Source organism: Scleropages formosus, chromosome 12 (assembly GCF_900964775.1).
Source record: "Scleropages formosus chromosome 12, fSclFor1.1, whole genome shotgun sequence".
Classification (NCBI taxonomy): Eukaryota; Metazoa; Chordata; class Actinopteri; order Osteoglossiformes; family Osteoglossidae; genus Scleropages; species Scleropages formosus.
The window spans coordinates 7,024,753-7,040,294 of NC_041817.1; the positions used below are offsets into that span (position 1 = coordinate 7,024,753).

Consider the following 15,542-nt stretch of genomic DNA (forward strand, 5'->3'; position numbering starts at 1 on the left):
ACAGCAAAGTCATGTGAACTCAGAAGAGAATTTAAGAGGCAGACTTAGGTTGTATGTGTATGTGTATGCAAGTGTTTGTGTATGCATTCTGTTATTGTTTGCTTTTTCACTGTTCAGCAAGCGTACCATTCGGTAGGTTGTTGGATGCAGATACAAACCTATGAAATGGCCAGTGTTTTTTAACTGCGTGTTTTCATAAATTTTTTGTTACAGAACATGTACATTTGTTGAATACAGGGTGTTCTTTGTGTATACAGGTTTGGAGAGAAGGGTGAGGCCATACGCATAGAAAAGGTTATCTACACAGGCAAAGAAGGGAAGAGCTCTCAGGGATGTCCCATCGCCAAGTGGGTGAGTCTGTATCAGGTTATTCAGGATATTGCAAGGCTTCATGTCACCAACCTGTTCTTTGTCATTGACCCCCCCCCTTGTCATCACAAGACATCTTCTTCTTTCTATCTACACATCAGTCTACTGTCTTGAACATTTAAGACTGTCAGAGGTTCAGGGATTTAGAGGTATCTTGGGCTAAAGCTGCAAACTATGAGGAAAAAGTTTATGGAATTGGAATTATCTGGACTTCTGGTAAATGGCTCCTAATCTTAAGTCTTAATAAATAAAGACAACCGCAATAAATAATAATTAAAAATAAAGAAAGAGAGAGAGATGATCATTTAATTAAAAATAAATAAAGAGAGATGATCACTTACAAGTAGAAGAAATTCAGCACCATTACTACTACCCCCCCGCGGGGCGCGGGGCGCGGTGGTGCAGTGGGTTGGACCACAGTCCTGCTCTCTGGTGGGTCTGGGGTTCGAGTCCTGCTTGGGGTGCCTTGCGGCGGGCTGGTGTCCCGTCCTGGGTGTGTCCCCTCCCCCTCCGGCCTTATGCCCTGTGTTGCCGGGTAGGCTCTGGTTCCCCGCAACCCCGTATGGGACAAGCGGTTCTGAAAGTGTGTGTGTGTGTGTGTGTGTGTGTGTGTGTGTGTACTACTCTCCCTAGAAGTGGGCATCTTACAAAGATCAATTCAGGAGCATGCTGTACAATTCTCAAACAAGTGACAGAGAACCCTAGGGTGACCGCAGAGGATCTGCTGGTATCTCTTGCATGTTAATGTCTGTGTTCATGGGTTTACTGTAAGAAAAATGCAGAAGAAGAGAGGTGTTCATAGGATTTTATCATGGGGGAAACCAACAAACATCTACAAGCACTTCTCCCAAGTGGGGTCACAGCAAGCCGGAGTCTACCTGGCAACACAAGGCCAAAGAGGGAAGGGAGACACTCTGGACGGGACGCCAGTCCGCCACAGGGCACCCCAAACATTGCTCAAACCCCACACTCACCACACAGGGGTCACTGGCCAAACCTGCCACATCACCACATCCATGAGGGAAATTGCTGTTCTCCAAAAGAAACATTGATGTCTGTCTCAAATTTGCTAAGACTGCTTGAATGTTTCACAACACTACTGGAACATGTTCTTTGCATAGATGAACAAAAGTTGAGCTTTTTGGAAAATGTACACTGTGTTATGTCTGGAGAAATCAAAACACTGCATACCAACACCAAAACTTTATCACAACTGAAAAGCATGGTGGAGGGTGTAGCTGCTTTGCTGCCTCGGAGCCTAAATTGCTTGCAATCACTGAAGGACCAATGAATTCCAAATTGTATCAGAAAATTTTTCAGCAAAATGTTAGGGCATCTGTGTGTGATCTGAAACTCAGAATCTTCAGCTGGTAGCGCAGTAGTTAGAGCTCCTACTTTTAGATTCAACTGTTGCAGGTTCAAATTGCACCTTTAGCTGTAATACCCTTGAGAAAGGTTCTTGCCCTAAATTTCTCCCGTAAAATTATCCAGCTGTATAAATGGGTAAACAATTGTAAGTAGCTTAACATTGTAAGTTGCTTTGGTGAAAAGTGTCAGCCAAACAAGTAAATGTAGAAGAGGGGTAACATAAAAATTATTTTAAACTCAGGAGGGACTAAACAATAGAGTGTCTCCAACAGAAGAAATTAATAGTCAAGTCAGAGTTCTGACCTCAGTCTATTTTAAATACTGTAGTATGGTCTGAAGCAGGCTGCTCAAACAATATATCCAAAAAAGTTTTGTATAGAGGAATGGGCCAAAATACCTCTGAGCTGCTACAAAGGCCTGGTCAGCAGCTGTTAGAAAAAGTGGTTGAAGTTACTGCCAATAAAGGAAGTTCTGCTAGTTACTAAATATAAGTTTGTATACTTTTTATGTCAGTGACTTTGATCTTTCACACCATTGTTTCAATAAAGACATGGCATGTAAAATGTGTGTGTTTTTTGTTAAATAGGACTGTGTTTATTTATTATTATGACTTAGATAAAGACCAGATCACATTTTAGGAGCCATTCATGCGGAAATCCAGATAATTCCAAATGGTTCACGAATGTTTTCTCACCATTGTATGTCAGACTGACAGCTGTAAGGGCTAACAGGGTCAAGATTTATGAAGCTTTGACGGAGTAACACATGGCTGGACTGACAGGGTGTAATCGTCCCTGGGTAACACCCTAAAGCCACAGGGGGCCACACAAATTCACAGCTGACCTAATGGACAATGGTTAGGTCATTGATTTATAGACCCTGTTAACAGACAGCCTTGTTGATTAGGGAGACTGATCATGTTTGGCCCATAACATGTCCTGCAAACTATGATCTTTGGCATAAAAACAAAGGTGTTTTAGTTTGGTTTGTCTGAACAAAAACACATGATAAAACAGCCTGTCACCAAACTTTAAGATCTAGTGTAATTTATCCAAATCTTTGTCAGTTAATTATAGGTTGCGTGAGTCGCTGAAATTAACGTCCAAATGCTTTTTTGCTTAACTGCCTTACTGCTGTACAGTTAAGTAGTATATACAGTCAGCTTCACTCCAAATTTCCAACTAAGGCTGGATGTTTACATTGCTGGGGGGGCACGGTGGCGCAGTGGGTTGGACCGGGTCCTGCTCTCCAGTGGGTCTGGGGTTCGAGTCCCACTTGGGGTACCTTGTGGCGGACTGGCGTCCCGTCCTGGGTGTGTCCCCTCCCCCTCCGGCCTTACGCCGTGTTGCTGGGTAGGCTCCGGTTCCCTGCGGCCCTGTATGGGACAAGCGGTTCTGACAATGTGTGTGTGTGTGTGTGTGTGTTTACATTGCTTATTGAAGGAAATGTTGCTTAGAACGGGTCCCTGTGGCAGTAGTACTTCTTTAAGCACAGGAATGCTCAGTTTTCAAATGAGTTTTTTAGTTGAATGTCACTTTCCAAAATAAAATCAATGAAAAACAGTGCCTTAGAACTGACCAATGAATTCTTGAATTCTGTGAACCATAGACAGTGTGTATGCGTATATTCCCTTCTAACTGCTATGTCTCTTGTCATCTGTTCAGGTGATCCGACGCAGCAGTGAGGCAGAGAAGCTTCTATGCTTGGTGCGCCAACGTGCGGGCCACCACTGCGTCAATGCCGTCATCATTGTTGTCATCTTGATCTGGGAAGGTGTGCCCCGGTCCCTGGGTGACAGACTGTACCGGGAGCTGTCTGAAACGCTAACCAAGTTTGGCAACCCCACAAGCCGCCGCTGTGGGCTAAACGAAGAGTAAGTAAGCAGGGCCAACACCCATCTAGTGTAGGTCCCTCAGTCTGGAATGCTGGGACCCCTTTCTGCACTGTTTGTCCACTTGCCACCGGATGATTGCTTGGTTTGCAGCTGATGTGGTATGGCGGGAAGGGATGTCATTGTGGGAAACCCTGCTTAACAGAAGTGCAGTCTGGGTGCTATGTGTTCACCTGCACTCTGTTTTTTTGTCCCCTTACAGCCGCACCTGTGCATGCCAAGGGAAGGATCCTGAAACCTGTGGTGCTTCATTCTCCTTTGGGTGCTCCTGGAGCATGTACTTCAATGGTTGCAAATACGCCCGCAGCAAAACACCACGCAAGTTTAGACTGCAAGGAGACCACCCCAAAGAGGTTAGCAGAGCACTAACATTAAATTTACACAGCTTGCTTTAACCGTTGTGCAGACTACTTCCCCTGCTGCTATTGTGTCACAGCTCTATCAGTACTGTATTACCACAGTGGGTTATACTGTGTCTTTTTTAACAAATACATTTCAGAATGTTTTGGTTTTACGGGCCTTAAATTGCCAAATTTCACATGCTCAGATGTGAATTGTTAAATTTCGCATGACAGAATACTAACCCTTGATCTTTTGTTTGACTATGCAGGAGGAGAATCTCAGGGATAACTTCCAGGAACTGGCCACAAGGGTGGCCCCTTTGTACAAGCAACTTGCCCCCCAGGCATACAGCAATCAAGTAAGACCCACTTGGCATCACTTTGTTATTTCGTACTTGCATTAGTCCAATCCGTTGTAACCACGAGGACCATGGGATTGCCAGTGGCATTACTGTGCATTTACCAGTCAAATTTAAAAATATGTTAGGTGTGTTAGCAGATAAGTGTTACCAAGCATTACTTTTGTGTTGTTTTGAAAGCTATTTCAAATGCACGTAAGAACAGTTGATATATCATTCTGTACACTTCAGGGAATTTTACACATTTGTGTTCCTTCTGTTACATACTTAGCCAATTACCATTTAATATAGGTGCTCTGAAGGAATTTACTGTTTCATTGTAAGTCAGCCAGCCATTCAGTCAGGTGTTTAAATAACACAGGACTTATTTATTATTCAACATCTGAGTGTTTCATCATCCCATTAACTCCCTATAAAGTGATCCATTTTCATGTTATCTTAACCATAAAGATCAAAACTATACACTTCCTTCACAAGTACATGTTGCAAAGTGTAACTATACAAATATTTTCTTCTTATGGTTGGCTAATCATGAGCAAACCCACTTTTTGTTGAATTTCAGTGTGCTATGGAGGAAGTTGCTTCAGACTGTCGACTGGGCCTGAAGGAGGGAAAACCATTCTCTGGAGTAACTGCTTGCATGGATTTCTGTGCTCACGCCCACAAAGACCAGCACAACCTGTATAACGGATGCACTGTGGTAAGGCTACACCTCTCCTTTTCTACACTGGAAGTGGGAGGTTGCAAAAGTGAGCTTACTGGGTGTGTATGTTGAGCCTTGTGTATGTGTAAAATTGTGTGCATGTGTGTATGTGTATGTAGTGTCCAAACTGCTCTCACCACTGTGTCAACTGGCCAGGTGTGTACACTGACGAAAGAAGACAACCGGGTGGTGGGCAAGATCCCAGATGATGAGCAGCTACATGTGCTGCCACTGTACAAGATATCCACAACAGATGAATTTGGCAGTGAAGAGAGTCAGCGACTCAAGGTTCAGAATGGCGCAATACAAGTGCTCAGCAGTTTCCGACGTGAGGTGCGCAAGCTGCCAGAGCCTGCAAAATCCTGTCGCCAACGCAGACTAGAGGCAAAAAAGGCTGCTTCTGAGAAGAAAAAAGCGCAGAAGCAGCAGCTGGCTGAGATACCTGAAAAGACCATAAAGACAGAATTGCGCCACTCTGGCCCCGATGAGTTACAGCAAGGAAACAAAGGTATGTCTCCTCCAACCAGAACTGCCTGAAATGTTTGGGACATGAGATTCTGATGGGGCCTTCCAGCACCATAAATCTGTAGACTTTAGAGATTTTGTGTTACTTAGTGTCTACATGTGAAAAAATCTAGTGAGAACACTAAATATCCTCGTACCTATTTTGATGACGGGGGGTGTGGTGGCGCAGTGGGTTGGACCGCAGTCCTGCTCTCCGGTGGGTCTGGGGTTCAAGTCCTGCTTGGGGTGCCTTGCGGCGGACTGGCGTCCCGTCCTGGGTGTGTCCCCTTCCCCCTCCGGCCTTACGCCCTGTGTTGCCGGGTAGGCTCCGGTTCCCCGTGACCCCGTAAGGGACAAGCGGTTCTGAAAATGTGTGTGTGTGTGTATTTTGATGACCAAGTTTGGTAGTCTTGTTTCAGCTTAAAAAAACAAATGTGCTGATTAATATTTCTTTGGAAACTTGAGAAAAGTAGACCCTGTTGTATTTTGCTGATAACCAGTTTTCTCTGATCATATCCATAGCAATCCCCAAGCAGGAAGTGAAACCCACCATCAAGTCAGAGTCCAAGGATGGGTTCCTGTCTGTCAATGGAGTCTTACAGGGCTACTCTACAATAGGAAACTGCAAGGAAACCAAACCCTATAGCATGAACAATGTCTATTCCCACCCTGGTTACTATGCAAGTGGCCACCCTTCCAGCGGGCCGCCTTCTACCCCTCCAGCCCCAAGCCCTGTCAATGGCTTTCATCCCAAACTCCCAGCGCTGCACTACAGCTACTACAATTACTCCTCCAATGCACTGTTTTCCCCACAGTTTCTTGGCTATGAAGGCCACAATGGCACCTGGCCCAAGGTGGCAGCCACAGCTGCTTCCTTTGACAAGAAGCCAGATGTACAAAGTCTTCAGGCCAGCTTGGGTCACTCCTATCCAGACCACCCAGAGCAGCAGCCCAGTGATCCAGCCAAATGCAGTTATCCATCTGACTTTGCAAAGTCTCTGGCACCCCCAACCCGGCCTCTGTCAGCGCCATCAGATCCTCGTTCCAGATCTGCTCCGGTTATTAAACAGGAGCCTGTTGATATGCCTCTTTTCCCAGACTGTGCGGCAGGAGGAGCATCCCGGAATTGTGGCGCTAACTACAGCCCTGCCCCACGATCTGAGGCCTGGCCAGGGCACAAGGTGAATGGGACTTTGGCACCTGATGTTTGGGACAGTATAAAACAGGGTTCTCAGGGGACCTTCACTCCACAGAAACAGCAGGTCCACCAGCAGCATCCACATCAGCCTCGCCACAATCAGCAGCCCCAACATCCACAGCAATGGACCTCCTTTCCAGGTGCTAGCACCCCTCTGGCCTCTCCAGCTCCATCTCCTTCTCCTTCTCTCAAAGGAACACCCTCCCCAGCTCCCACCTCTCAACTCTCCAGTGCCCACATCTGGGAGAACCCTTCCTCTGGTCTTCAGTCCACAGCCTGGGGCATGGGACTGGCTGGATATAGTGTGGGTCTGAAGCATAGTGGCACTGCTGGCAGTTTCCCAGATAAGCTATGGAGCAAGGCGGGTGAAAGCAGAGGCTCCACACCCCTTGGATTACAGGAGAAAGTCTGGAAGTCCTGTGGTGGTTCAGCAGCAGGGAGCACCCCTTCTCCTGCACCAGAAGGTCGGCTGTTCCCTGATGCCTTCCAGCAACCAGAGGTGCAAACCAGCTGTGAACCTGCTGGTACTGAGAGCGAAGCAGAGCGTGAGCCTGAAGAAGAGGAGGTGTGGTCAGACAGTGAGCATAACTTCCTCGATCCCGATATAGGCGGCGTAGCTGTGGCACCAGCCCATGGCACTATCATGATCGAGTGTGCTCGGCGGGAGTTGCATGCCACCACGCCACTGAAGAAACCAGACCGCAGCCACCCAACACGCATCTCGCTTGTCTTCTACCAGCACAAAAACCTGAACCAGCCATGCCACGGCCTGGCACTGTGGGAGGCCAAGATGAAGTTGTTGGCAGAGCGGGCACTGCAGCGGCAGCAGGAGGCAGCACTGCTTGGCCTCTCACAGGAGGACATCAAGGCCTATGGTAAGAAACGCAAGTGGGGAACTATGGCTGGAGGAGCAAGTGCTGGACCAGGACAAGGCAAGGAGAGGAGGGAAGGGGTAACCACACGCCAGGCCCCAACACAGCACTCCACCTCCATCATCACAGTGTCTCCATATGCCTTCTCCCAGCTCACTGGTCCCTACAGTCGCTGGGTGTAAGGAGCTGGATGGACAAGGTGGAAGGACCACAAAAAACGAGAGCCAGAGCTTCAGCTTCCCCTACATCCCCTCTCCTGTCTCCCTTACCAACTCTCTTTGGCTCTTCACCCAGCTCTTACTTTTTAGTCTGGTCCCCAGGGGGATTTCTCATTTTGAATTTGATTTTTTTTTTTTTTTTTTTTTTTTTTTTACCTCAAATTAGGCAGCAGATCGGGACACTGCCTGCCGGACAAGCTGCCTTTGGTGCTCTTTCTCTCTCCAACGTAGGAGGGGTTACATCCTTTCTTCTCCTTAATACAATAATGATTCAAATTATTATTATTATTACTATTATTATCAATATTACTATGATTGTTATTGTTACTGTCAATGTTGCTATTACTGGTATTGTTATTGAGGTTAATGATTTTTGTTATTAATATTATTGTTTTCATTAATGTTATTATTGATATAATTTTTTTGGGAAGGCTGGGATTTCTCAGTCATGCTTACTTCTTTCCCCATGAAACTAGAATCATGCAGAACACAGCTTCTTTTCCTTTTTGGTTTTTTCATTGAATTCCACACAGAGGTGGGGCAAGAGGTTACAGCCATTTGTCAAATAAGACTCCACGAGGAGATGGAAAAAAATTGAAGAGTTTTTTTCCCCCCCAATGAAAATAAGCAACATCAGGAATGAAAAGGAGAGACTTTGTTTTACACAAAGAACTTGTTTTAATTCTGTAAGCATGAAGAGCTTTTTAAAAGTCTATTTTGCTAAGGAGTGGAATTGCCTTTGGATTGAAAAAACAGAACAACGTCAAGAAGTCCCACCTCCATTCTTCTGGCTCCCTCTTTTACAGGGATCAGGAGGACTGAGTGCAACTATTTTCTCTCCAGAGGCAGCAGTGAGCCAGGAACCCCCCTCTATGTCTCGCTCTCACTTTCATAGTCTCTCTCAACTGGTGCTTTTCCTCTGTCTATGGCAACAGCTCGGACGTCCTGGTTTGCCCTTTCTCTGTCCATCCCTAATGCAACATGTGCCCTTAGCGCAGACTTGAGCAAGTAGAACAAGCTCCAGTCCACGTACTTATCTTGTTTGCACATTTGGAAACCCCGTTCCTCTGAAGTCCTCCTGGAGGTCAGAGGTGACCGCTGTGCAATGGTGCTGATACAGTCCCCCTGTGTGCCCACCCCACCCCACCATGCCTACCTGTCCTGTACTTAAAACACAGACACACCCACCGACTGGCTTTGGTCATCACACATAGATAGTTTCTGCTTCAGTCAACAGATTCATCCCGATCACAAGCAATGTGTGACGGCAGAAGCCTGGCCAAGACAGGCCGATGACAGGCATGCACTGTAATTGGGTCCAGAAAACTATGCTTCATTGCGCCATCTCTTGTTGTCCTGCTTGGTGCTGTGGGCACAGGCCCATGTGCCTTAGCCAGCCAGACCGGCTCCGGACGTGTCTGCTCTACTCTCATACAGGTGCAGCAGCCCCTTCCGCCTCGCACACAGATTACCATCCCCTCTTGGTGAAACTCTTCGTGGGTACTGTAATGCCTTCAGCACATTTAGAAACAACGGTGCTTGTTTTACACACTGAAATATCCTTGGCCTTTCTCTCTGGGCTCACGTGCTATGGCGGACAATATTATGCATATGTGTCTTTCCCAGGTACCGTGAGTCCATGTATAGGTAGTCGATAAGAGCAGATGCTCCAGGTAATGCTGTGTTCCTGTTTGTAGTAAGCTACTGAAACAGTCCTAAAGCTTTTTTAAAAGTCAATTCTAACCCTTCCCAAAAAAGCGCAATCATAAGCTTAACACCCAGTCAGAGATGTTTTAGGAACACAGCATTATTGGTGTGAAAACAAATGGGTCTTTGTCTCTGTTACCTTACCTTAAGTGAGACAAACAGAGGTGGGGATTCCCCAACTGTGTGCTTACAGGTGATAAGAGAGCATAGAGGATAGAGTACAGAGGTGCAGCAATGTCACAGTTGCGTGTTAACTCCTAGCGCTGGCTTGGCCCAGTCTTCATTGATCCAGGCAGCAGTAGGTTGTATCCGCGCCTGTGCTGGGTGATGGTGAGAATATTTGACCTACACAGAAAAAAAAAATGATCCTAGCTGTACCAACTCATACAGTAGTCTGCTGTTAGTCGCAATGCACTTAATTGGACACACCGTGCGCTACTGCAGTTTCTCCATCAATGAGTCTAAGCTCTGGAACTATACATGCTGTGCTTATAGCTAATATTGCGGATGTGGCTCAGCCCTCCCTGTTTGAATGAGGCCATTTGTGACAGTCGGTGCTCAGTGGGGTTCGTCCTGTCTTCTGCTTGTCCAGCCAAACAGGGTACAATGCTCCCAGGCCTTAGCACTTTCCTCACCCAAGAGTGAGTTGGCACAGGCTGAGGGCATGGGTCAGGGAGGAATTGTCTTTTCCATCATTTTGTTGCACTGTGCTACGTGTTGCTTTAGCACCGAGCCACATACTGATGTTGGTCTGCTGTGGAGTGTGCACATAGGGCTTAGGCTGGTTTACAGAAGGCCAGAAACTCCTTGGTGCTCAAAGTGGATGGATCCTGGTGCTTTTCAAGAGGTCAAGCTCTCTATACCTCATGTTGTAGAGACACTGGTCACAATCACAATGTGCTACAAACACTCGGGTGCTATGGAGGACTGCAAAAGTGTTTGTCTATGGCTCCCGTGTGATTGCTGCCTACATATACATCATAATCTACATTTTTACTATTATTTATTGCATAATAATGATGATTATTATTGTTATTGTGATTGTTGTTATTTTTTGGTTTTCCTGTTTAGTTTTACCTAATACAAATTGTAAATACAGAAGAAAAGATTTTATAAAGCACTTTTAATCTTGATTTTAAAGAAAAAAGAACAGATTATTGACAACTTGAAAACTAGTTTTTTGTTTTAACTGAATTTTATGGGGAGAAATAAATGTAAATACTTAAATATTTAGGTAAGATTATTTAACTTAAGAGGGATAATGACCTTATCGTGAATGAATACAGGATTTCTGGTCTAAAGTTGTCAGTATGGTAAAATAACAGCAGAGAACAGCACCTCATTACATTGTGATGTGTCTGTCTACGTATACTGAATACTTCTGTCCTAAGTACTGTACTACATCAATACCTCTTTGACAGGAACCAGCCCCTTCTAAAGAAAACCAACTGAAATAATTAGAACAGACCAATAAAGAATTAGTACAAGTTGAAACAAAATGAAAAGTACATGTACATTAAACATACCATACAATAGGCACTGATAGTAAAATTGCATGAGAGAAAGCAAGTGGTGAAAGTGTTGAGCAACATCCTTTCTGTCATTCTAGACTATCTAGCGATAGATTTCTTTAGCCCCCTTTTTCATCTATGTGGCTGTTGATAATCTCAGTAATAGTGTGTAAAACTTTTACTGATGGGAGAAATGCTACAACAGCCAGTCATTTTAGGTGCCAGGTAGTAAATTGTCTCTTCTTGTAATAAAGGGCCACGGAGAGAGATGTGGCCCATGATTTGTGACCCAGACAGACAGTACCAAGAACAGGGAGATTGTCTGCAGCCTACTTAATTTCAGTTTTTGTGCAACCAGTGTTCTCATGAGAAATGAAAATGTAACACACAAAGTTAAGCCCTACAGATTCAGTTTTTTTGACTCCATATTGATCATGACAACAGTAATAATAGGTGCTGGTTTATTTATTAACTTTTTAAGGATGTAAATTTGTATACAAACTTAATTGGTGCAGAGAGAGAATCATGCCTGCCAGCAGTTCTCTCCTAACATGAGTCCCTGGGGAAGGCTGGTGCTATAGTGCAATCCCTGAATTCACTGTGGAACTGCGGGTAGGGACTTATGACAACTAGTGGATAGTTTCTGTTTCTGGGCCTTATAAGTTGTGACAACATGATTTTTGGAGGAAAGCCAACTTATAGAATGGGAAACTCACATGGTGCTCATCAGGAAATGTGGTTATTTTTTACATTTTTGCAACAAACATTTGTGATGGATCTCATGCTTGGAAATGCATAGGCAAGAAAGTACTTAAAAGCTAAACAAAGAAAAGCACTTGCAGTCTCACTCTTTAATTTTCCCTCCCCCTTTGATAAATCATTGTGAGTACTCAATCAGGAAATGTCATGTCATTTTAAGCAGGTAGAAAATAGACCATGTTTGACTCTTGTGATATTGAAGTGAATAGACTGTTAACGTCATAGGTTTCACTGCACACATATCTGGTCCTGGAAGCAAATTCATATATTGTATAACTGAGTACATTTGTTACTGTGTGAGGTAAGAGAGGTATTAAAACAGTGAGACTGTCAGAACACTGCAGAACACTCTTTCTCTCTTTTGTCACTCACACACATAGACAGACAGATAGACAGACTGCCCCTCTTCAGCACTGGTCTCTAAATACCCAAAGTAATTTTGTCTGATTTGAAAACTGCTCATAATGGACTTAAGTGACATACAAGGCCCTGCGAACATACTAGTGCTAACTCCATCTAGAACAGACAAAAATAAGGAATACACAAAAAACAAGACAAAAAAAAAATGAAAACTGGCAGCTACATTCCTTTTATGAGTTTAAGATTGTTCTCAGTTCTTTTTTTCATGTTAAGTATGCAGTATGTAAAAAAGTGTTTTTCCAGTCTCTCTCTCTCTCTCTCTTTCTCTCTTTGTAGCTGTATGGTGTATTATGTGAATACATAGTGTATGTGGTACAACCCACAATATTGTTTTATGTTCTGAGATAATAAAGAAATAAAAAATGAAGAAACAAAAAATAAAGAGTTGTGTAAAAACATGTTAAAGTTTTATCATCATTACTATGATTACTGCATAATATCCTACACCCTTTGTGTGAATGAAGTTGGCAGTGCGCTGCCTTTAGATGCTTACTGAAAATGTTTTATAGGAGGTAACTGTGTGGAGGGAGGATTGTACCACACCACATGTCAAGAGCTGCTGAGAGCAGGACTTTGGAGAGTACAGCACTGGGAAACGGGTAAACTAAGAAAGAGGCATGAAGGGTGAAGTCAAAACAGACAACCAACAAAGCCATCAGAGGGAACCTCATCAATGCTAGTACTCCTTGTTGGGAACAGAGGGCTTCACGATGGCAGTCATGTTCATAATATGACCATTTTTAGTAGATGTCATTTGGCAGCTTTGTAACATTTTACACTATTTTTTATTATGTAAAAATTTTGGGTGGTGACTTTTAAGATGGAGATGCATGCTTGGGTAGGTGCTAAAATGCTGATGTCTTGTGCTTGAATAAAATGTTGCCATGAAAGTACTAAACTTAATGTGTAACTAACGGCAGTCTACAGACCACTGGCTTGAAAGGTCTTCTGTTTAGGCTTTAATGGTAGCCACCATGCCTTGCGACAGACTGGCGTCCCGTCCTGGGTGTGCCCCCTCCCTGCTCTGGCCTTACGCCCTGTGTTACCGGGTTAGGCTCCGGTTCCCCGCGACCCCGTATGGGACAAGCGGTTCCGAAAATGTGTGTGTGTGTGTGTGTGTGTGGTAGCCACCATAACAGGGGGCTGAACTCACGAAAGCCCCAGCACAACGTTATTGCAGCACTTGCCTGAAGGTTTGTACTGTGTGATAGTGCCAGTCTCTTCACTAGCCAGCCTTTCACCGGTGCCTCTCTAGGATGGTGAACATGGTGATGTTCCAATCCCCCTCTGTCTCAGTGTCCTAGCCTAACCTCATTATGAAGCCACAGAATTCAGGGAAACATTCACTGTCATAGTGTTTTGACAGGTAACAGACAGTAGCTTGTGTTGTTTCTTGTGAGTCTTTAAGTTTCAATAATGGTCAATATGTATAACAATCTGAACTATGAAAATATAATATGGAATGACTGATAATACTATAAATGTATTATCATTATTATTGCTCGAGTTTTTTGTGAAAAAACTATGACTATATATCAATTATTTAAAATATATGCCACATAATGTAGTCTCTAGACCAGTTCATTGTTTCTATTTAAGCCTATTTCAGTAAATAAACATTTTGAGGGTATTACTGATCTAACCCTGGCTCGCCGTCATCGTCTCTGTGGCTTCGGGGGAAATGACGTCACACTTCCGGAAACGATTTCGTCCAACCTCTGCATACGAATCTCACTTGATCACCAATTGTTCTAACTCGATCACACCAGTTTGGTTGAGATATATAACAGCGGTTCAAAGGACATAGCACAGTGTTACCATTGTGGTAATTCACAGTAAAAGCCGGTACTATTTCCTGACGGTCTTGGATGTACAGTTTTGCAACGTTGTTGCTCCCCCCAGCCTTTTACAGCACATTAACATAAGATGCACACTATTTTGGTTCCGCAGTAACTCTGGCGGGTTGTTACGCCTCTGAAATACAGTACTGTGTTCCTATATACTCAGATATTATTTATTGGGTGGAACGTAGACCTTTATCTCGTTCAATTAGCGCCGTCTGAGAGTATCCCGTACGTCGTTACGTACAGGAAAGTGTGGACAGTCGGACTCTGCACTAGTGCTGTCCCGTAACGTGTTCTCCCGTCTGCCTCTTCGTGGAGCGGAAATCAGTCATTCCCTCCCAGAATCGTCCGAGCTCGCCTCGAAATATGATTCTGCGCTTGAGCTGAGGTGTGGATCGGTTCACATGTTCTGACAAATTCCGGTCTGCTTGTCTGACGTAAAAACTGCGCTGCTTCTCCCGCAGTTGTTCCCGCATTGAACCTACTTGAGCTCGTGTGTGTGTGTGTGTGTGTGTGTGTGTGTGTGTGTGTGTGTGTGTGTGTGTGTGTGTGTGTGTGTGTGTGTGTGTGTGTGTGTGTGTGTGTCGGACCGTCCACCAGGGGTCGCGCTCACTTAATGTTTCTCCCAGTGTGCGCGGCATCAGAAACAGCGTTTGGTTCCCAACGGAAACGAACGAGAGCAAAATCCTTCAGAGCTGCAAATATATCGGGAACATGGACCTATTTATCAAATCAATAATAAGACTTTTAAAAGAATATTCCCTCTTAATGCAAAAAAAATTAATGTGGGTGAAGCCTCGAAATTTGTACGATATACCACGATTCCGCATCAAAAACATTTTAAAAGCGAATGACTGAAAGCGAATGACTGAATATATAATAACGATATTTTCTATCACACTTTCTCAAGTCTAAAATAACAAAATATTAATATTTTTTTGGTAGTGCTCAGCTGCAGCTGATGGTTTATCATTTACATTTATTTATTTTCTCCAAAGCAATTTCCAATGAGCTCGATATTTAGTGTTATCAGCCCACACACTTTATTCACGAAGGTGAATTACACTGCTAGATACACTACTTACAATGGTTCACTCATCCATACATCAGTGGAACACACACACTCTCTCTAGTTGTCACTCATACACTATGGGGGGAACCTGAACAGCATGTCTTTGGAGGGTGGGAGGAAGCCCATGCAGACACGGGGAAAACATGCAAACTCCAGACAGACTGAGCGGGGATCGAACCCACGTCCTCTCACACCACCCATGTGCTCTGTGACAGCAGAGTTACTCGCTGTTCCGCTGTGCTGCCCACATAACCAGAGTATACTGTATACTGCAAGAAAAGCAACAAATTGCAGAGAGAGTGAGTGATGTTGGTGTAAGTTTTATGTTTTTTTAACATATTATGGGTATTTTAAAAAAGTACAATTTTATAAATGAACGAGGCCTAACAGGAGAAACACATTTTTA

At 44.2% G+C, this 15,542-nt stretch overlaps 1 protein-coding gene across 6 annotated transcripts in view; it reads left to right on the forward strand.

The window, feature by feature from the left end:
* Positions 1 to 10,518, forward strand: part of tet3 (tet methylcytosine dioxygenase 3) — a 49,217-nt gene extending 38,699 nt beyond the window's left edge. For all 6 annotated transcript variants that reach the window (XM_018762511.2, XM_018762508.2, XM_018762506.2 and 3 more), the window contains 7 exons: positions 258 to 351; positions 3,402 to 3,610; positions 3,831 to 3,981; positions 4,239 to 4,328; positions 4,891 to 5,028; positions 5,188 to 5,539; positions 6,058 to 10,518. In XM_018762511.2, the coding sequence (XP_018618027.2) occupies positions 258 to 351; positions 3,402 to 3,610; positions 3,831 to 3,981; positions 4,239 to 4,328; positions 4,891 to 5,028; positions 5,188 to 5,539; positions 6,058 to 7,787 (2,764 nt within the window). In that variant the 3' untranslated portion in view covers positions 7,788 to 10,518. The remainder of the gene's footprint in view (positions 1 to 257; positions 352 to 3,401; positions 3,611 to 3,830; positions 3,982 to 4,238; positions 4,329 to 4,890; positions 5,029 to 5,187; positions 5,540 to 6,057) is intronic.
* Positions 10,519 to 15,542: the final 5,024 nt, after the last annotated feature.